The sequence below is a fragment of the Cygnus atratus genome, chromosome 15 (assembly GCF_013377495.2).
Source record: "Cygnus atratus isolate AKBS03 ecotype Queensland, Australia chromosome 15, CAtr_DNAZoo_HiC_assembly, whole genome shotgun sequence".
NCBI lineage: Eukaryota > Metazoa > Chordata > Aves > Anseriformes > Anatidae > Cygnus > Cygnus atratus.
The window spans coordinates 15,141,464-15,165,208 of record NC_066376.1 but is presented as its reverse complement, the minus strand read 5'-3'; the positions used below and the strand labels follow the sequence as shown (position 1 = coordinate 15,165,208).

The window sequence follows — 23,745 nt, the reverse complement described above, 5'->3', positions numbered from 1 at the left end:
TTTCCAACTTCTTCTATGTTAATATAAAATCAAGTAATAATCCATCTAACTTGCTTCTGTTTGTTTAACTGAATGCCTTTTCATACCTCTGCAAGATTTTTTTAAGTTTTTAATGCTTCCCTCTTAAGGCAACTGGTGTAAAAAATCAACTCAGGTTGCAAGCACTGACATATTCAACTTGAATACTTGAATATTTTGTTATTTTTTTCTTCATTTTTCTTGTGAATCTAAGGAAAAAAATGCTGTAGCATGTTATGAAATATTATGCCACATGCACATAAAAATATATCATAGTTGGCATATCTGTAATTTAGTTGTATGAAATTCCTATTACAAGTCTATATATCATATTAGCAAAACAGTATCCATTCTGTACTATATTATTTTAGTAACATAATAGCTAGATTTGAAGTGGAATTCAAAGGTCATAGTGGCCATCATATTGAGGATTACTTAATCACATTTTTCTTTTTGTCACAGAATGGAAAGGAAAATCTCCCAAGTCCTAACTACAACTGTCAATATATCCACACCACAGTAAGTGTGGAAAACATCTAATATATTTGTGCAAATTCATTTTTTAAACTTACAGTGAAGAAAATAGAGGTAAACTTTTTTTTTTTTTTTTTTTTTTTTTTTTGGGGGGGGTAGTGGTACTAAAGCAGTCAAATATTAGATTCTTTGAAATCCATAAATTCACTATATTAAATGTATTTGTCATTTTTATTTTTAATACTATATATTACAATACTTGGAAGTATATTAGCAAATACTAAATTTAAAATTACAACAGATAAAGAAAATAAACTACAATGTTCATCCCCCACAAAAAGATATTATTCCTTGTATTTCACTTCCCCACAGACAGTAGAAAATAAGTGTGAAGGTACTTTAAATGTTGCACAACAAAATTAGATGAAATGAGGAGACATTTCTTCTCAGAAAGAGCAGTCAGGCATTGGAATGGGTTGCCCAGGGAGGTGGTGTAGTCACCATTCCTGAGGGTGTTTAAGGAAAGGTTGGACATGGTGCTTAGGAACATGGTTTAGTGGGTGTCATTGGTGGTAGGGGGATGGCTGGACTAGATGATCTTGGAGGTTTTTTCCAACCATAATGATTCTATGATTCTATGGTTCTATTTTCTTTGCCTGTACAGAGAAAGTTCAGTTGATTCATACCCAAGTATGAAAGTTATTTCCAGAGTAATGATACAGAATTTCAGAGGTTGAATATTAATGAGTATTAATACTTGTTTGTCTTACTATTACTTTAACACTTTATTCCTCTCAGTTTTGGTTTTAGTTTCACTAGAATGTTTTGCGTTTTGCTTCAGAACAGCTACCTCTTTACCTTTTTTTTTTTTTTTTAAGAAAATATTGATGGCTATGTCCATTAAGGATTGCTGTATAGAAGCAACAGTGGTAGCATACCATAAGTAGCACTTTTTTTTTCTTAAACATATTGTGGTGGTAAAACTATTAACATTTAAAATTTGAGAGGTTTAGCTAAGAAGTTGTTGCAGGTGAACTCAAGAGGCAGCTGAATGCCACACAGCTGCTCGCTGATTTCCCCACAGTGGCATGGGGGAGAAAATTGGAAAGAAAAGTGCAAGAACTTGTGGGTTGAGATAAGAACAGTTTAAAAAGAAGGGGGGGGAAGAAAAATGTTTTTGAGAAAAATATTACCAATAACTTAATCTGGGTTACTACAGGTGTTTTGGGTTGAGAGAGCCCATGATTGTATTCATTGAGTGTTCAGACTTCTACTAGTTTCCGTGTGTTTGGTCCATAATAAATGGAGAGTGGAACAATACTACAGATTCTTAACTTGCTCTTGTTTGTAGTCTAGCTGCTGATTTTAGTCTATCTTGCTTTTGTGTTTTTGCTTTTTTGTTTCATCTGTGAGAAATGGAAGTTGCAATATCTATAGTTGACTAGTGTGTAGTTGCATCTGGTCTTGTTCTTAACTGTTCTGTATTCCAGTTGAGATGATTCTAGTATTTAAGATTTTTACCTTTTTATTGACATGTAAGATTTTTATACCTCAGCAGTGTTTCTTCTCAGAACTAAGGAATGCAACTTCGGTACCAATAATATTGCTTTCTAGTAAAAATGAAAGGTCAAATATTTAAACTGCATCTATTACAAACATAATGCAGCTGACACAGTACAGTATCTTAATATGGGTTGAAATTGTCTCAGGAAGGTCGTTGGGTGCACAGTGAGATGTGGTGTGTGTGGCACTAACCACTTGTAATTAGTCGAAAAACCATTTGTGTGTGGGTCACCTGGTTTCCGCTGACCAAGTCCTGACACTAGCACTTGATGACTGGAAGAAATTTGCAGCTGGTCTTGGCTTGTTTCCTGCAGCAGACATATCTTCATCACAGGAGGTGCCCATGGGAGCAAGCTCAGGAGGGAGGGTAAAGGTTTGCATTCATCTAAGGGGGTCATTTTGAGAGCCATTCCCTACAGGTCAGAGCCGATGCAAATACATGGCGGCATTAGAAAACATTTAGTATGTTGTGCTTAGTTATAAGGAAAAACATATTAGAATCTGATGTTAATAATATGACTACTTTCATGTAGTTATTTTTTAATTACCTTTACCTCTAATAAATTACAAGACATACACAGGATGATGCTTTTTGTTTGATGTATGCAATTGGTGGGTATACCGCCATAACTTAGAGAAAGTAGAAACTGTTACTGGTGAACTCTTGGCTTTGCATTGCTTTGAATGACCACTTCAAACAAATGTCAGCAGCTATGCTGTCAGTCCCATTCCTTCATATTAATATAGTTTTTGCTAACTAACAACTTATGTTTGATGTTCTGCCTTGTTACCCTGTAGTAGAACGTGTTTTGGAGAAGATCACTGGTCTACTGCCTCCCAAATATTTATGGAAACATGTCTGCTCAGTCAGCACTATTGAGAGGAAGGCACAAGGTTGCCTATGTTAGCTTTAGCTTAGCTATCTGGCCTAAAAATAGTAACATTTCTACTCCTTTTCAGTTCTTGGGATGTAGAAATAAAGGCCTTCATAGTGTAAAAGTTTGGTTTTGTGGCTGAAGCTAGAAAATGCTAGTTTGGAGGTTTAAGTTGGGACGAAAATATTTAATGCCTTCTCCATATACGTGAGTGGTTGGATGCTGTACTGGGAAGCACTGCAAGACATCGGGTAATACTTCGTATGCTTTCATATTGTTTCTGAGAATGTGTTTAGCACCGTATGTCAACCCTCTTTGTAAATATGTCTTACTTGACCTCATTGATAATTTCTCTGACTGTTAAAGCTTTCAAGTAGCTGAGTTTTATGTATCATTTAGGCTTACAAAAAAAGTATATTCAAGTAAAAAGCAGTTGTTCTTAACTGCATTTTAGATCTTTCCTGTGGCTTTTGGTTCATGGTTTTATGTTATGTGGTTTTAACAAAAAAGTTTGAATTTAGACCATACATTTTTGATACTGTAGTGAGAACACAAAGCAATGTATACTTAGCTGGCAAAAGTCAAAGGCTATGACAGAATATGTTCTTAAGCTTCTATATGGTCATAATCAAAACATGACACCTCTTTGACTAGTGTATTTCTGATTTATGTTTAATCTGAGAGTTTCTTGTGGCACTACTTAAAAAATGATAGAAACAGCAAAACGACTTCAGACTTAGTTAAAAAATCTGGTTTTAACTTGTTTTCTTTCATTTTTTGTGACAGTTTCTGTGATTCAAATGTTTGTAATATATATATTTATTTTAATCATAAAAATTCTATGTTGCTAGGTTTAAATTTGAAATTTTGTAGTTCATGCCTAAATTACAAAACTTCAAGGTATGACAACACCATCAGTGTCTTAATGGTACGATTTTCAAGAGGACTAATATAATTCAAGAAAAAGAATCAGAAAAGATGGTTTGTGTGCAAAAAATCCACAGAGCATTTTGCTAAAATGATACTTTCTTCAAAGTGCTTGAATGTGAAGGAGATAATAGGATGGGAGAATATTTCTGAATATCAAGTGAAAAAGAAAAATACGAGTCTATTTCTGAGGTTTTGTTCCTTGTAACTTGCAGCAATTGTTTTCTCATTTAAAAAAAAAAAAAGGCAAAGAACAACTTGACTTTTTAAAATTCTCAAACATCATGAGAATGAACAAGTTTCATGTATGTTTTTTCTTTTTAAGGGTATTCATGTCTGTCATGTCTAAAAGGTCCTTGGGAATTAGAGGGAGGTTGGACAACATGCAAGTGCTCCTTGTTGCTTGTTATAAACTCATAGAATATCTCGAGTTGGAAGGGACCCACAAGGAACTTGAACTTTATGCAGGAAGGAAACGAAGTGGTGATAGTGCAAAGCAGCAGAGGGAAAAAGAAGAGTTAATTCAATAGTATCAGTGTGGATTTCAATGAATAAAAGAAGAGAGGAAGGAATTACAAGTAGAAGAGGTGAATGATGGCCACCACAATGAGAGAGAGTTGATTAGTTTTGATGAAAACAAATAACTTATAGAGAATATTGTAGAAGAACTTGTAGACTCTAGTTATTAGCTGAGGAAAAGGATGACTCAGGTGTTGAATGTGTCAATTGAGGTAGAGAAAGATAAAAAGTACCAATTAAAGAGCAGGAAGAGGAGGGAACCGATTCTGTACTCGTGAACAGTCCAGATAGAGGTTACACTAATGAAGCAATTGGAAAGGTGTTATGGGAAGGACAGGATCCCAGAAGGGTCCAGGAAAAGAACTGTTAGAAAAGAAGTGACTGCTTGTTTCAAAACCAGCAGGTAGAATAAACTGGATAAAAAGACACGAAATACATTGACTCTGTGTATAAAATTGAACTTTCTCACACAGTACTTGTGAAGGCCTGAAGCAGGGACACAAGAAGGCTCACAGAGACGGCTTTGTATCAGTTTCATATGCAAAGCTGCCTGCATGCCAAAACATGTAGTTCTGCAAGGGTGCTATAGAACTCAAACTCTTAAGCTCCAACAAATCCCTGTTCTTCTGGCATTGCAATGAGGTTAGGTTGTGGCATCTAACATCTTTCTGCTGGAATTGTCTTTTGGAGAGTGTACAGATGGCTCTTTTGGGAAGCCTTGAAAGTGCTTCTGTATCAACTAAAGCCCAAAGCTCAAAGATACTTTTAGTTATCCTAAACTGCATACATCTCCCTTTAGATGGAGATGAGTATTTAACAAGCTGGTTCAATCCCGACTATAAGGATTTTAAGATGTTTTGTTGAAAGTGGAATTGAAAAACCACAAGAAGAAATTAGAGGTGAAGGTCTAGATTTTGGAGAGTTACAGAGTCAGTTGAAACTGACTTAGCTCATCTTATGGGGTAGTGTCAAAATGCTGAGGAGCGTTCTGAGGTTTGCTGGTAGATATGAGGATAAATAGACTCCCCCAGAGAGCTGTGGAGGTATTGTACATTGTGTTGGAGAGAGAACATACCTGTGAGAGTTGGGTAGGCTGTAAACTGTAGGTAAAGGTCATGGGAAATGAAGACTTAGAGAATCAACTGCAGTTAATGGAGGATTTGTTGGTTTGATACATGAACATGTTAATATTTAGTTGTTACACATTAAAATGAGCTCCTGCACTGTGGACTAAGTCTGGTGGATTTAGATTCAGGTAGAATATATGAGAAAAACCCAGCCATAGACAGAATAATAAAAAGAAGTGATTTCATTGTAGAAGGAAACTGCACTGATGTCCAGTTAATTTAATTCCTACAAAGAAAAGATATGACCTTTACATAATAGCATAATTAATCTGTCATTTATTCTCTTTCTGAGATTTGACATTCTTTTATTTATTTATTTTTAAGATTATTAATCTCATGGGGAAAAAAAAATAACTTAGGGCAGCATAAACCCATCTTGCTTACTATACTTATACCTCTTGCTATACTTGTAATCACATATGGTGCATTTTCTCTCTTTCATTACTATGGCATGAAAACAGGCTCTAAATTCACATGCTATTGCTGCTTCTCACTTTTTTTTTTTTTTTTTCTGATGCCATAACAGCACCAGAGTGTGAGATGTGATGGTGTAAATGAAGAGGCAAAAATCAGGGCAATAGTGTTTTTTGATTAATGAATTTGTATGAAGATTTAAGTTTATTCAAAATAATGTAGAGAAAATATAAATCATAGTTCTGCCAGTGCTGTGTCCGTTTAAAAGAAGGAAACAGAATTTTGTAGAGAAACAAATCTGGGTGAAATACCTTATGTCTGTACTTCTTATTTTCTCTCTTTCTCCTGCCTGATTTTTAACTAGGTCTACAGTGACAGCAGGCACAGGTAGGCTTCCTAGCTTTAGATAAAACTGTAGACTTCTTATTTTTCCATAAGTGGTTTGTAAACTTTCCCTCCTACATACTTGAGATGTAAGCTCAAATTTCTATGATTAATACCTTTTCTCATATTACAATTTAAAAAAAAATAATCTGAATTTAATAAAGCAGTTAATTTTCTAAGGGTCATATTGTTATGTATTTTCTTCTGGGACTTTGAAAAGAATATTATATGGCAGTACTACATGTGTCACTAATGTCTCCTTGCTAGCATTCAGATATTAAGAATAACCAAAATGGTAATTATAGCTGGACACGTTCATCAAATTTATTCTGTTGTGAAGCAGGCCTGAATCACTGTCTTTTAAAGAACCTGTATATATGTCTGTGTGAAAGGGTTTATTTCATGTTGTGACAGTAATGTGTGGGGAGTGAGGGCAGCCCATGCTTCTGAAAATGAAACAAAGATGTGTTCTTAGTACCTGTATGCTAGATGAAGTAAAGTCGGATTGTGAAAATAATTTGCTGACCTGATTTCTATTGGTTGCATCTGTTTCTTTCCCTGTTTTTAAGTGTGTATCACCAAGCTTAGATAAAGCTTTTTTCCCTCCCAAAATGTAATTGCATATCACCTTAAGCTTTCCTAAATCAGGATGGCTGACTCCTTGATTTCTGCTCTGCATCATGCAGTCCCTCTGTTCCAGCCCTGATGCTTGTGCCATTAGGTGATGAGTGCTTTCTGAAAGCTTTTGCTACTTCAGCTATCAGCCATAATGTCTTTCCATTTGTCTGTCAACTGAGTCATTTGTCCAATGGTAGCCTAAAATGTGCTTGGGAACACGCAGTGGGAAGAGAAGCAGGGCGACGGTCATCCCAAAGTAATTTAAGATGCTTTGGAGCCTCATCCTGTGTCTTCAATGCCCAGTTGTGGCTTGGCATAGGCATATGTTTTTGAGACACAAGTCTCCTGATAACATAAAAGGTAGGAAAAAAAGTAAATTATTTACTATGCAAATTGCATAGCAGAGTACAGCTCCTTTTCGTTTGAGGAATGGGTTTAAGCGGAGGCTGGTATAACCTGCGTCCCCACTAGATGGAGTTGCTGGTATAGTTGTGCGGGGATCGCCGGCAGAGAAAACCCTGCGGGGGGGGGGACAGCACCCGGGGTGTCAGAAAGAGGGCTCCGGCTTGAACACTGACCGGGCTTCAGCACGGAAGTGTCCTGTGTCAATCCACGCAATTCAGAGGAGTTACGCTGACGTAAACTCGCACAAAATTAAATCAGGATCATGTTTTTAGGCCTTTTCACCCTTTCTCCTGCCCACCTGTTTCCCCCTTACTCTGGGGAATAGCTAAGTACTGTCAGCTAGGAAAATAAGACGTGTCAAGGAACATAGATCTTCTGTTTGAAAGGGTCTCTGACTCTTTAAGGGCTAAACATGATTATTTTATATTTATTTTGTTACTTTATTTTTTTTCCCTTCCATATGTGAACAATCTAGCATGACTAAAGGCTATTGGCTTTTTTTATGTTGTGAAAAATGTGTGCAGACAGTACTGAATGCTAAATAAATGCATGCTAAGTGGTGCTGAAAAGGTTAAGCATGCTACAGTGTCTATGTAGACATTGGGTATGAAACACTGGAGAAGTCAGTGGACATAGCATAGTGCTTAAGAGAAACAAAATTAGTGATTCTTATTTGCCTGAGGTAAGTGCGAGCCTCTGTAAAGTCTTGATCTTTATGCAAAGACTTAGTAAAGAAGAGCAGTCATAAGGAAAACCTTAAAATAGAAATAGGGATTTTGATTACAAGATAATATCGATGGAAGCATGGTAGAATCCCCTGTTAATTGGAAAGAGTAGATGGAAATATTTTGTCTTTTTGGAAAAAAAAAAAAAATCAACATTTCCCTAGTTGATAAAAATAATCATAACATATATAAGGAAGGAGAGTATTGTGTGGATAAGGAAGACAAGACTATTAATGATTGCTAATAATTTGTCAAAATATACTAATGAAGCATTTTATTTTTAAGCTCATAATATGCTTCCCTTCCTGCTCTCAAGTCCTGGGGCTATTTTAATGTGATGTTAGGAAAGGAGCATTTAGAGGAAGCACTGCGCTATTCTTAGCATCTATACCACTTGCCAAGATTACTTCTATACCACATCAACCGTTTTATAAAGTGGAGAAAGATGTGTTGCATGGATAATGCAATATGCGGTTCAAATTGTTATAAGTGCTCGAAGTCTGGAGATGTTCAATCTCATAATGCTATATACATTCGGTATGTGTAAACTGGTTAATATAAGTTCCTGAGATGAGATTGAAATGTGAACGGTGTGTGGTCTTACAGGTGATCTCCTTCAGATCTCTTTACTTGATAGTGAAGGTCTAGACTGACTAGGCAGTCTGCTGTGATAACTCTAAAGGTTGAATTTGAGGTTTAAATTTTGTAAATGTGAAATTTGGGAATTTCTGAGAAGCAGAAGTTGGCTACCAGATCACAGCAAATTGAATGATTGTAAATGGAATGCGCTATTTACAAATGCACTGTAAACAAAAGAATGGTTTTGTATTTGTACTGCAGGCATGTTAGAAATACTGTTGGTCCTTAGTGCTTTGTTTCAGAAATTCTTTGGTATCCTGTTTTTATTTGCATTTTCAAGATCGATCAGTGCTTTGTCATTATTTTTTAAATGGCAGTCTCATTGGGTGTAGGGAGAAGGTACCTAACTGAGCTCTGCTCTGCCATATGCTATGACACTGACAATCCAGACAGGTTGGAAAAGTGTTGTATCTCACAGTGGTGTAGTGCAATCACTGCAGAAGAACTTTTAATCTCTGCTTTTCTAATTGAACTTCCACAAAGGCTGATCTGGATTTTGTAGACTGGTAGCCTCCTTTTTTTTTTTTTTTTTTGGGGGGGGGGGGGGGAGGGAAGGGAAAGGTTTGTGATTGCTAATTGGTAGCTAATTGATAATATCAGCTACTGGGTGAGGGATAAAATACAGTTCAGTTACTGAATCCAGTGTGATCCAAACAGAGCACCATTGAGGCAACTGGAAGATGTCATATGGTGTAGGGAAGGCTTTGCAATTGCACACATGGCTTTTTTGTAGGATAAGGGAAAAATGAATAATTTGCTGATGAGATACTGATGGGACATATGCTGTTCTGTAAAATTATATAGTAGTGGTAGTGATATCTGCACTGTGCATAACGCCAAAGAGTCAGATTGTGTATAGTCATTCGTGTACCTCTAGCAAATTTGTGGTGGTACTTACTGTATATATATATATATAGCCATAACTTCATATGTGTTTATTTTTATATTGGGTTTGGTGGAGGAGTGTGTATAGTAAAAGAAATGGCTTTAAAGAAGTGATATATGCTTTATTTTTATATATATATATATATATATATTTTTTTTTTTAAATAAAGCACTTTTTAAACCTTTATCCTCTTAGACAAAATGGAAAGTTGTCCTTGAAGGGGAGAAAGTTGTTAAGGACTTCCCCTGTATCCACTGCAGTAGGGCATCATATCAGGCTAAAGAATTATATCTCTTTTAGATCTCTTACAGTACTGAATTATCTGTGTTTAGCATTTCTCTATGTAAATGCACGTGTATAGGCAATTTGGATACTTAATAGTTAAAACATTGATGTTATTGCTTTAATAATATGAAGAGAGAAATACAAACTATTCATAATATTTGTGGCTCATATTTTTCTTGTTTTCAAACATGAAAATTAAGAATAAAAGTCCAATGAGTAATTTAGTCTTAAAATTAATATTAGCTACATTCACAGTACTGAATTGCCTTGAAATAATTGTTCAATGTGCTGCTTTTAAGAGTTTAATCTGTTTTATGGATGTCCTCTTATCTGTAAAGCAGTGCAATAGACAGAAGAAACTGCTTGACCCATCACCATGTTCCAGAACTTCACTTTGGGAAATTGGATCGACTTATATGGTTCCAAACTGTTTGGCTGGGAAACACGTTGCCTTTGATTTTGACATAATGTAGAATGAGTTGGTTATCTGCCTCCTTACATAATGTATTTGTTTTTCATTAAACATTCTGATAAGGTCTTACTAAATTACTATGTATTATTTATGGTATTTCATATGAAAATGAGCTGAAGGGAAAACTCTACCAGCTTAGGGCATTTGCAGAATAACAGGCTTTCTGTGCTAGGAGGAAAAAAAAAAAAATGAAGAAAAGCATGACATACTCCTGTCAGAACAGGAGACTGCTTAAGGCAGAGAGTAAGAATGAAAAAAAGGGAAAGGGCATAGAGAGAGTTCATTTCTCCTTCTTCTTGCTTTGTCTTGCTGTGTGGTGCGCTTTTTTTTTTTTTTTGGTGATAAAGTAATTTGTGCTGTTCTATATCTGGGCTGTTCTAGTAGATCAGTTCATGATAAACTGCAAAAGCATGGATGTTTCCTAAGCCAAAGACAATCCCTGTATTCTAAGTTTGTGCATTTATTGTTTTGGTAGTGATTGCTGAGTGTTTTAAATACATTATTTTTGTTGCACTGACTGCTTTTGAGAAAGAAAAAGAAAATAACTAATTCTGCTGGAAATTTTTTGGTTTTGCATGAAGAGGACTTAGTGGATCTAAATCAGTCTCTGAAGCTTGTGTGGGTGCAGGTATGTGTGCGCACATGTAAAATGAAAAAATATTTTTTTAATACAGCGCCTGAGTTACAGTGACATGCTTTGTATCTGTTTCCAGTTAAGCGGGAGCTTTTCTTTATTTCTAAGGGTAGTTTTCAAAATCCAACCAGTTACTCTGTTTCTGAAAAAGGTTTCTATTTTATGTGGGTTATTTATTGTTGTTAATGTTAACTCTTGGTATAAGATGTGCTTTGTGGGAGTTAGATATCCTATAACATAGGTAATTTTAAAACCTTCTGCAGAGTTTTTTTAAAACGAACTCCTTCAAAACCTCAGGTGTTGCTTTGAGGATTGACCTTCTTTCCCAAAGAAATAATATTTCATTCATTTGTCAAATTCTAATTAAAAATAGTAGTATTTTCTGCTATACTTGAGTTGTATCCAGGAGGAAAAAAAAAAAAAGACTTGCAATATAGGACTTCAAGGACAAGTTGTAATATAAATTATTTGATTTGCAGGTCACATCCTACTTTATTACATAAAGACTAACTAGATCTACTAATGAATAATTATTACTCCATAAAATAAAAGGGGGGGGGGGTGAATCTTGCAAGAGTAGAATACTAATTTGAGGTATCACTCTCAAAGTAAAAAGTAAACATTAAATGCTGAAAGTTGCAAATGTAATTTTCCTATGTAACCTGATCGGGCAGTCCTTTATAATAGATTGACTGGCTGTCAAATAAATTTGTAATTTTAGATAAGACGGGTTTTAGTCCAATTTAAGATACAGTCTTTATCCACGCCTGCTGCCCTCCCCTCCCCCTCAGTAAAAGACAGCGTGCCACAGCATTTTGTTTCATTCCCAGTGTTTCTGCTGCAGTGGTTGTACCGATAGTTCAGTCTCTCTGTAATGCTTTTATGTGTTTCTCTGGGAAAGTAGATGGTAAAGGACATGTGGCTATAAAATTAATTTGTATTTATAAATAAGCTCATTTAGTGATTGTGCTGTGTATTTGCCGGAATCCTCTTGACTAGCCAAGATTCTTTCCCTTTCCTGTTCTGTGCTTCATACTTCCCTTCTTGGAAGGGGAAAGCCCCTTTTATGTCAGGTGTGGGTCCTGGGAGGAAAAACAAGTGTGTGTGTATGCGTGCGTGTAGAATCATAACAGGCATTCGGTCCCAGCTGGGCAATGACATTAATTGCCAAGATCTCATGGACGCCTGTGATGCAGCGAGCTCACTTTCTCTCCTTTCTGATCCTCTCCAGGGATTTTTAAAATGCAGTATTTGAATTTTGGTGAGTGGTAAAGACCCTGCCCTAGGACCCATTTGACAAATGAGAAGCTGTGCAGCATCAGCACCAGCCGACTGAGCCTCACTGAGTCAATCTCTCTCTCTACTAGTCAGCAGCTACTGTTGTGAGACAAGCTTCAGCTCTCTGTCATTGAGGAAGTTCCATTTGCTCATCAATAGGCTGCAGGCTGTGTCTTTTTTTTTCTCTCTCTTAAAAATTCAGAGTTTAGATCTACCAAGTTGCCTTAGCTGACAAATGAATGTAGGGATCTAGTGCCGGGGGGGAAAAAAGGCATTGAAGAAATACCGTTTCTTAAATAATCAGACGGAAAAAACTGTAGTGACAAGATAGGGCAAACGTGCTTGCATGCAAGCCCCCTCACTTGTTCTACGTAGACTTCAGAGCAACACCATGCAGCATCCCCTTACGGGTGCAACCTGCGTGGCACTGCCGAATGTGGGCATGTGTCCCCAGCTCTCCTGTGCCTTGACTTTTATGTACTTACAGCAGGTAAGTTTGCTCAACTTTTGCTTTTCCTGTAGTGCCTGCTTTATCAGCATCATTTGGGGGATTTGTAATCGTGAGGATATTTTTGTGTGTGAATCGACTGTGTAAATGTCTCCCACTGTGTGGAGTGAATGTTGTGCTTGCACCTAGGAATGGTGAGAGTGAGCAGAAAATATGTTTTAATAGAGATTCAAGCCTTTGCATGTCTTTAATTCCTTTTTTTTTTTTTTTGCAATGTCTTTATTGATGCTGTTTATAGATATTTGACAGAGTACTTTGACTGCATTTCTCATGGATACAGTAGCAGAGTTTCAGCCATAAAGGACTGCTCTTTTTTCACTTGCAAGCATAAATTATACTTCTAATGTAAATGTGCCCAATGGCAATTTTGTTTAAGCCTTCTTTGAAGCCAGAAATTTTAAGTCTGTGTTGAAACATGCTGCTGATTAAAATCAAGGTGATTTTAGTCATTAAAAAATTATAAAGCTATATCTGTGCAGAATTAAAATACTTCTGTCACTGAAGTATATTGGAATGGGTTTAAAAATGTTTTGAAATAAGCAAAATGATACCAATTTCTGAAATATTAAAATCCATTTTAGAGCATTCATTTATATATGTATATATATTTGCTTCTATTTTGAAGTATTTTCACCCCTCCCCCTCCCCAAATTACTTACCAGTTAGTAATAACTCTTACCCAGTTATTTAATGTTATAATAACGTTATTATTTAAAATCATCATTGTATGTTAGTTCTCTATTTTTAATAGAGCCTACTGTTATAGTCATCTAGTAGGTGTGCATAGTCGAGATGGAAATATGTTCTCAAGCAACAATGATTAATCTTGTTTATTCTGTTACTTTCTGGTGGAACTTCGGGAAAAGAAATTCTTTTGCTCATAACAAATAGGAGCATTTGCCTGTGAGTTCATCCAACTGCCATTGCAATAGTTTATATGCATATTGACTTCCATGAAACAGTCTCTAACTTTTTCTGTATTTAAAAATGCCTGAAAGATTTTTTTACAGTGTTTCTTTGCTATATCTTGTTCCTAAAAATTATATAAGTAGATTTAAAGCATTTATTTTTTTTCCACAATATTTGCTTTGTGTTACTGATGAAAGAACAGAACTCAAGTATTTGGAGGATATAAACCCTTCTGTAGCTTTTTCTTCAGTAGTGTAGTATAAACCATTTCTGACTTAGAGAATGGAGTATATAATGAAAGATTCTTGTATAAGCCCTAGATTATACATGTATGCGAGTGGGATATGTCTGCAATTAAAATTTACAGCAGTTAAATATAATGTATTTAATATTTGAATAAAATGTACGCCATAATTGAAATATCTATTCTTAGTAGTTCTGTATTCTGGGTACGTTCTCAAAATGACAATTGTAGATTAACTTTAATGATCCAGTGTGATTTGTATGCTCACTGGTTGTATACAAAATGTACTCCTGTATTTCGGTGGAATTGTTCCTCTGAGTTTGCCAAACAACAATTTGAGTGCTGTAGATCCAGCTTTTGAAAGGGAAAATGTGAACCAAGGTGAGAGAGGTCAACGTGGCCACAAAACGAGCTGATAAAAGATAACATAAAGATGAGGTTAGGTGCTGTAATAATCTTCCTGGGTGAGCTATTGCAGTATTATTATGCAAACATCTATAGTATGGCACTGCTTTAAGGTTTAAGAAACTGTGCAACCGTAATGATTACTTTAAAACAGTGAATTCAATTCCATCTATTGAATTTGCGAGAAAGATGAGAAGTGATTGCTAATGCACTTTACAAAGTGCTATAGCTACAGGATAATTTTTAACTCTTTAAGTGGATTAACTACTACACCGAAAGTATTTTTTTTAGTATTAACTTTCTAGTCTGGTTAATCCTATTGTCGGTTTAGAAACATTCAGCCTGTACTAATCACAACTATACCTGTTAAAAACTCCTCTGAATTCCTGATGATAATTGTGGTAGGTTCAAAATTCTGTGCTTGTTGCATCTTTTGATCTCTGATTGGCATTTACTTATTCTGGATTCCTAGAGAGTCAGGTAATTATCATCTTAATTCAGAGATGATCAATTATGTTATGTTATTTTATGTATTTGGTAAAGTATTTCCTCAAACTGTTACTTGATCTAAATCTAACCTGTAACAGTTCTGGTTTTAAATAGGAAAGGATAAATTTTTTTTTTTTTTTTTTAATGTAAGCTTTTACCATGACAGTCTATTTTTTATTTTAATAATAATTTTTTTTCCATATCTTACCATTTCTAGCAAATGTACCTACATGCTAACATAACTGTTTCAGTAAAGGGCCTTTCTCGCTGCTATGAAGTTGTCTATCTTAACTACTGGGAACCTAAAACCTTTGTTTGGCAACTTCGTAATCAGTGATTCCCCTCAGCCTGTAGACCCTGTCACCAACAGTATATAGACATTATGTGAAGCTAATCAGTAGAATATTTTTTCCTCTAAAAATTACGCTTCAGATACTTGCACCTCAGTTAAAATGAATTCAGACATCTTTATTTTAATGGAGCTCTCTGTTAACATTTACTGTTTGTTTAGCATCTATGGAAAAAGTCTTTTTAATTTTCGTGTGTATCTGCAAAATAAGCTAGTATTTTGATACATATAAGTTTTGTAATTGGATATATGTCTTTCATGGAAGACTCTAAGAGGTGTGACATTCTTCTCAAGATGGGCACACCAGTCTTTGTCAATAAATATGTAGCCATGAGGATGGTTGTTTTCTGGGGAGTAGTATTAATCATTTGGAAGGGGAAAGAAAAAGAGTTTGTGTAGGGTAGTTGTTTAAAACTGGCAATTGTTTTTGCTAAACAAACATCACTTAGTCAGTTTGATCAGTATAAATGAAATTCTTTTCTACAATGTTCCCACAGAAGTGTTCTATTACTTTGTCCAGTATTAGAAACTAAGTATTTGCTCTGATATCTCCCAGATTACACATGTAAAATGTTTTAAGAGCCACATGAGGAACTGGATTTTTTTAAGAACAGTTTGTGCATACAGGTTCACTTAATCAAAACATTTAAAGCTGAACTATTGAAAGTAAAGTTGAAAACAAACAAAAGTACAGAGGCCTAGTTCACATTATAGTTTAACCACCAATAAAATATTCATTTGAAAAAGCCAACAGGACATGAAGGAAGTTTCTGAGTTAATTTAGATGTCTGAAGTTGTCTGAAATAACCTAGAAGCACCTTAGAGAAAGTCCAACTTTAGAAATCCAGAAAGAGTTTTCAAACATTAAATGCAAATGACTGTATCAGTGGCAGCAATGAACAGAAGGAGGATGAAAGAGTTTGATTTGGACACTGTTACTGTGTCACTTTAAAGATAAGGACAGTTAGGAAAAGTGTAGGTGCATTTGGCTTAGAATTTTACCTAGTGTCAATACTTAAAGACACCGAAAAGGAACTCTGATTTCTGGTGTGTACCCTATAATTTTATAACATACAGTGTTAGAAACAGCTAAATTCATCTATTTTCTCTTGTCCTCCTTAATTAGACACACTAATGCAAGAAATTCTTGCATTGAACTTAAGCTTATATCAAATGCTAGCGCAAAGTAATTTTTGCAGCAAGTTTCAACTGCCTGTAAATTGAGATTTAGAGTTCATTAATGAAAGCTTAGTTCTGTTAACTTGTGTTTCCCTATGATATGCTTACCAGGAACTAGGGTTATTTAGTTCATACTTCACAGAGAAAACACCAAGTCAACTGTGTTTTTGAAACATAATATTCCATGTCAGTGTACAGTAACGTTGTCATTATTTTAAAATTGGTAATTTTTTTTTCTGTTTAATGATGATACATGTGGTTTATTTTAAATAGTGAAGTGGTTTGTACAAAGGGTAATTCCTTTTAAATGGAGCAATTGCTCATAGTGGACATTCACAGATCGAAAACAATTGAACTGAAACTTCAATATCAACCTTTTCTGTCTTTAACAAGAAAGTAGTTCACAATACAGCTCTCGTATCAGTGATGAAAAAATCCACCATGAAAACAAAACACAACAAACTCTCCATCTCTACCCCAGCTATTCCGCTAGTGCTTACATGGTAAATTAGTGTAATTTTATTTGGGCCTTAAGCATTATGACTATGGAGAACAGCTGAATTCCCCACTCAGTTACTTATGTCATGCTTTTGGATCTGATGATATATAGGAGTCTGAAAGACTATCACATTGTTTCTTCATGGCTAAATTCAATGTTGATTTATTTGATAGCATTTTCAATTGATGCAGTCGATAGTGTCAATAATGGAAAAAGGATTAGAACAGATTATCTTTGTGCTAAAATAGTATGAAGAACTAAAATGGGTGAACAATTTCTGGATACGTTTTACCATTTTTATAGAGAACAAACACATCAATTGCTGAATGCCACCATCACAGTTACAGTTCTGTGCATGTGTCTTTTGCATTTTATACTTTAGTGAGTCTTCAAAGGATCAGGTATGTTAGCTGTATGCAATAACAGATGTTTTATGATGTCACTGTTTAAACGTATCATGAAGACATTGCCATTCTTTACCTAGTTCATTTATATTACTCACTCACTGTGTCTCTTCTGTAAAATTGGTAAATTTGACTTGAACTCATGAAAATTTAAGGCATCTGTTAGCTTGCAAATTGAAGTCTTTGCACAATTTTGTTCCTCAGTCTGCTATTTCATGGCAATTTTCATATGAGAACATACAACCTCTGCTTATGACTGCATGAGTGAAAAGAAGTTCACATTACTAATGCTCACTCACCATCTGTTTTTCTTACAGCTGGGCCTTGAATAATTGTCCAGTAGCTGATGGACTGAGGGTAGGCAATCTTTTCAGGGTTTTCTGATTCATTTAACCAGCTTCACTGCCCCAAGAGAAACATAGAGCTTGTTTATTCATATGTGTAGGGTAAAAAACTGTATTTGGTCAGATGAATTATAGTACTCTGTTAAAATTTAAAAAAAGGTATTATCATGTTAGAAGCAATTTCATGTGGGGGCAGAAGCAATTTCATGTTCACCTAAGGGGGCAGTGTGGCATTCTTAGGGAATTTTAGTGTATGTATGAAACGGACCTTAAAGGGAGGGAGAGTAAATGTTGCATCTAGAAGCACGGTTAGTGCAGGAGTAAGGAATCGCATCTCGATGTGTTGTTTGTCTTAATTAGGGTAAATAAATCATTTGGCATTCAGTGATAAACTTCCAAGCTGGTATGTGAGACTGTACCCCTTATTCAACAGAAATTAAAAGCTTTATATATCTTTTGTCTCACAAGAGCTGTTTCATTGTTTTCCAGAGACTATTGAGAAGTGGCTTAGAGAGCAAGTGCTGCGTTCTCATTGTGAATAAGGGCTAGTTTGGGCATTTGACTACTTCATTGTAGAGGAAGGTCACTTTCCTCACTACGACAAGAGGAAGTGCTTTAGTTAAGTACCCAGCTCTTTAAATATTAGAGGACACACACACACACACAAAAAAATCGGCTAAGGACTTGCTGCTTTGGAATATAAGAGCAAGAGCAGTTTCGAAGGAGCTTCCACATGGCAGAAGCAGGTGAACAGCTTGAGCTTGCAGTCATTGCTTTTATATCGGGGCTCTCCGAATAGGCTGGGCAGTGATGACAGGATGTTTTGCTGCGTCAGCTATTCGTAAGTTGTCACTATTCAATGGTATTTGCTAAATTTGTATGTGGTGGTTTTTTGGGAGAAACGAATGTGCGGTGGCATTTTATATCAAGGAAAGCATGCTTTGGTTATCTAAATGGGCTTTTCCTCATCGCAACTAGTAGGTATTTCACTCAGTTTGGTTACCTTTTGACCAGTAGCCGTGCAACACTGGCCTATGAAGCTTTTGTTTTTCAATGTGTGTGTTTCTGAATCTGGTAAATAAATGCTACCAGCATGTTAACATTCTGTTTAAAACATTTTGTAAGTCTTGAATAGGTAGCATAAATGAAATGAAGTGATAAAAAGAATTGTGACTCTAGAATTTATCACCTAGCTTTATATGGTTATAATAATGTTAGTGGAAAGGAGAAGTCAGCACCCTCCAAGAATCCTTGAAGCTTTTCTGCCTTTTAAAGGTGTATGTGCAATTGATTTATCAGCTTTAAAGTGTGATGTGTAGTACAAGAGCTCTCCTGAGGAACTCCTGTCATTTCTTTGCTAGCATTACTCATTTACCTCTGAGTTACCTAGTGCAGTGCCATTGACTTCTCTCACATTTGGCTTTCCTTCCTACTCTGTCAGTACTGCAGCCTGGTGAATTTAATTAGAGAAAATACCATATCTAATGTCTATAGTATCCTGACTGGTTGTAGTTGGGCCTTTGGTCTTTTGCACTGTAGCAGGCTCCAGCTGTGGAGAGATCTCAATGTGTTTTGATCCTTCTCTTTCTCGTTGTGTTGAACACACACAGAATCAAAATTAGATACTGTACGAAGAACTAAAGCATTCAGTGAATTATTTTTTGTTCAGTGATTCTCCCCCTGATATGAAGGAATGTCTGTGCTACTTTAGAATAGAAATACTTAAGATGTTCAAATGCTCATGAATAACCATATCAGTGCTTTCAACTCAGACCACTTTTAAATTTAACTTTTGACCCTTTATATTAAAAATGGTTGGTCTTCCTATCTTGTAATATCTTGAATATGCTTTGTTTTATAACTACATGAATTTAATTGTATCTCATGTTTGTGTGAGGTGTGTCTAAACTTATAGTTGTGATACACCTCTCATCAATTTCCTATTGAATTACGCTTATGTTTATTATTATTATTACAGAGTTTTGAAGGCTGCTTTTTTGCTTTTGCTTCTCATAGTCTCTTGTTTTATAGCTATTTTCATTTTCTCTACAGTGGCAAGTAAGCATTCCGTAAATTTAATAGTTAACTACAAGTATTGATTATGGGCATGGAACTTTCTTTAGTTTCAAACAATGAGTGATAATAGCTTTAAAAAATGTTTGTTTTCATAATACCACCATCTTTCGTAAGACAGTGTGAACTTAAAGTACTCTTTTGAAACAATGAAGATCATCTCCCATTACGAAGGAAGACGATAACAAAACTGTTCAAAGTTTTCCCTGATATTATGACCTTGTCAAAGCAGAGCTAGTGAGAAAATTTAGGGGTGAAAGGAAGTCAATCAGCTCATATATTCCATGCATTTCCCTTCTTTTCTTAAGCTTTTTTCCTTGTCATGTATTAGTCCCCCTTCTGGGTTGTTACATGGCTGCATAGCTCAATTAATGCTCTATGGCAAGAGGAGGAAAAAAATGTCTCTCTTGTCAGAAGCTAAGTTATTTACTTTCAAAATCTGACAGAATAGCACTGCAGGGGCTTCATTTATTTCAGTTCAGAATGTCATTATTGTGTAATGCAGAGGGACTTCTGCATGCATTGCAGGCTTATTCTTGTAATCTCTAGTCTGCTGGATATCAGCACAAGTGCAAAATGGCACACTGGAATGTTTCCCTGTTCTGACTGTAGCACATTCAGCTCTGCAAAACTGCACTCTAAATATCTTAAACATTTGCCATTTAGATGGCAATAAACGTGTTTCTCTGTGGTGCTGATGCTTGAAACATAGTGAATGTTGCTCTGGCCTAGCTGGAAGACTGATTGTATCCTTAGTTACCTTTATAATGTGTCATTTTTCCTGATGGGTAGCATATGGTTTGAGACTGCTTTTTCAGCATTGGTCTCTTTGTAACTTTGTAGTTTTTCTAAGAGTGACCCTAAAAGGAATATTTTAGTGCAGAATTCTATATAAAGAAAACTTGGTATTTCATTTCGGTCAAATTTGAAAAGACATTCAACTTTTTTGTTGTTGTACTTTGCGTACTTCAGAGGCAAGATAAGTAGTTTCAATGTTCCCTCCAAGTTCAGTTTGAGTATCTGCAAAAATACAGGAAATTCAGCCACTGCACTTCCAAGAGTGTTTGTTTTTTTTTTCCCCCTCCCTTTCCCATTGCTGCCATCTCTTCCAGCTCTACTTTAAACATCACGCTTCCCAAATGCACATGAACTTATATCTTGCTTTGTGGAAAGATTTTGGGTACACCCAGTGTAAAAGTGCTGATGAGGCCAACTTCAGGAGTTCCCTGTGCATAGACATTTGCCCTCCTTTCTTCCTGCTCTTAAATAAATAACGTTCCAGTGGAAAATGACTTCATTTAGAGAGTAATTGCCTTTTCAGTGATAGTTGATTTTTTTTTTCCTAAGACTAACTACACTTTCAGTAGTTCTTTCAATTTCTTTTCAGTTTAAAGCAGTAAATTAAACATAAAAAAAAAATAATCAAATTGTGTTCATAAGTAGTAGACTTTATTTGAACACAGCCTGCTTTTAAATGATGGCAAAATAATTCTCCTTCCAAATGGGCTTGCCCGTTTCTTTCTTTTTCTCTTCCTTTCTTTGCAGGCATGAAATCCAATAAATTTCTATTGCAGTTGCTGGGCTTGAGGGAGAAAAGGAAAAGGAAAAGTAGAAAGCTATTGGGAAGCGTCAAACGCAGAGGATGATGAAGTACATTTCATAGCAGCCAATTCCAACCCCCAAATCCCTATTGTGCGGAAAGGCTTTCCAACTCGCACAGGAAATTCAGCCATTGCACAGCACACTATTAATGATTTATATACACCACACCACTGCTCTTGTTCACTAGCAGAGCCAGGTTGTGTTAATAAAGGAATTTCAGGGAAAAGGGTCCCGGCATGCTGAGTTGTTTTGCTCGATGCAGTAGATGCTGCCTTCATAAATCAAAAGAATTTAGGGCTCTACAATCTTTCAGAGCTGTCTTTTTTTTTTTTTTTTTTTAAATCTGATTCACCTAGGAATATTTTCGTTTCTTTTCTGTAAAGAATGAATGAACTACTGGATGAGATCTATCTCAGCTGTTTTAGAGCTGATTGGTTTGCTTCACAGTGGCATTATGCTTCCATTTGTTTTCCATTTGGTATTTATGCTTTATGGTGTTGGCTATGGAAAGAGGATAGTATGGTTTTATTAACATAAAGAGATGCAGATGATGTTATATTCTGTCTTCTTAGACATAACTAAGTAAAATGCAAAGGCAAAATGTGCGTTTTAGATAACGGGTACAAAACTGATTTGTTTACTGTAACAGTGTAATAGCACTCCCTAAAGCATTTGTTTTACTTTAAAATCAGGATTTTTTTATTAGCAAAAATATGCTTCCCTGTTTTGCAGTAAATGTGAGTTAATTTTTAAACTTATCTGGAAACATTGTTTTCTAATAGGAACTGTGGAAATGGGTACTTAATTTTGTATTTATTCACAAAATGCTTGTTTTCAAATACTGGGTCAATGTTGATATATACTAGAGAATATATGTATTTACATTCGATAGAAATGTAGATAAAGAGGAATGTTTTTTTTTAAAAAAAAAAAAAAAAGCCCTCAAATTATGATGTGAAATAGTGTTAAGCAATGTCATGGGACACTATCCTAGAAAATAAACGCTTATTTTGATACTTATGCAATCTAGTCTTTACTTTCCATTATTGCTTCACAAAAGGAAGTGGTGGGGGGGGGGGAATAATTACAGGGCATGTGTTCTGCAGTTCAAAGGAAACTGGCTTTCCAGGGGAATTTTAAGATTTTGTATTACACAGCAGGCATAATGTTTTCAGTTTATTTGGATCATTCAGAGTCATTGATTCATGTAGCTTTTGCTCACAGAAAATGTGACTGCCCTGTCTTGGCTTTGTTACAATAGAAAATATGGTTCTTTCCCAGCTTTATGGAAGTCATCATTGTGCGAATCTGTTTTACAGAAGTTAGAGCTACTACTGAGAAATTGTTTGTAGTTTGTATAGTCTGAAGATAGATAAATACCTTATTTTCCATTTTCATCACTGGTTTAAATATCATGGATTAATATAAGACAGGTGCCCAGTAAATGAGGTTTATGTTTATAGAGTACTGTTCTTGTATTTGTTTGTCCTCTATTATTTGGGTGCATGAGTGTTTCATTGTGTTTAATTATGTCTGTGAGGCACAAGACAACAGTCAACATCTGCTCTATTGTTTCCTTGGTTTACAGATAGCTTTGGTGGGTTATTAAACAATCTATTTTTCAAACAGAAAACAGAGAAACAAGCTGCATCCATATTATGTAATTTTGTAAAGGTACATTATGTAATTAGTTGTCTAGTATTTGCACAATAATCATTTGTTTTGGTTGAATAAATGCTATTCTATTAAAAATGTGATGGTCTCAGGCAATTTTTAGCAAATAATTTCTAATTTATAATTTATATGGGTTAAGTTGATTTCACCTTGCATTCTATATGATTTTATGAATTTTATATTTAAATAATGCTATGAAATTGTAAATGGCAAAATAAAAATTAGAAATGTGTACTAACTTTAATTTTATTTATTACTGAAGCAGCTACTGATGAACTCTTACAGATTACAGATAAAGTATGAATTAACTTGAGTTACTTTCATGTCAAAGTTGACTTTACTCCCAAAATATCAGTTGGGGAAGACAGTGCTCAAACTGCCTGTACTCTCACAGATCTTACTCGGGGCAAAGCAACACTTAGCCCTCCCCTGCCAAGAGAAGTTGCTCTGTGCTAGCAGGAGGACAGCACTGTAGAACTTCTCTTTACAAATGTATTTCTTGTTGGAAGAATGTTTCATTATCACTTGTTTCACTATTTTTTGTTTTGTTTTAATGTACCTGTCAGCTGTTTTAAGTTTATATAGGGCTGTCAGCTATACTCTCTGATATAATTAAGGTAAATCACTGCACACAGCATCTGATTGTTTTTGCCTCAAAAAGAAAATATAGAAAAAATATATCCAGACACTAATGATGATGATGATGACATCCTAAAAGTTTAGCCTTCTGTAAGTTTCATCATTGAAGAAAGTCACTTGTTAAAAGTGTTCAAGGAAGAAAACAAGGTTGTAGTATTCTCACAGTATTCAACTGCCCCTGTAT

The 23,745-nt window shown here is 35.4% G+C and overlaps 1 protein-coding gene across 2 annotated transcripts in view; it reads left to right on the top strand.

Moving 5' to 3' along the window:
- The window catches only part of RBFOX1 (RNA binding fox-1 homolog 1), an 869,105-nt gene that overhangs the window by 558,296 nt on the left and 287,064 nt on the right, over nucleotides 1–23,745 (top strand). Inside the window, exon 1 of one of the 2 annotated variants that reach the window (XM_050713748.1) lies at nucleotides 12,590–12,733. The exons of the other annotated variant lie outside the window; for it this stretch is intronic. Coding sequence (XP_050569705.1) covers nucleotides 12,590–12,733 — 144 coding nt within the window. Of the gene's footprint in view, nucleotides 1–12,589; nucleotides 12,734–23,745 lie in introns of those variants that run through there. 2 annotated transcript variants of the gene reach the window in all.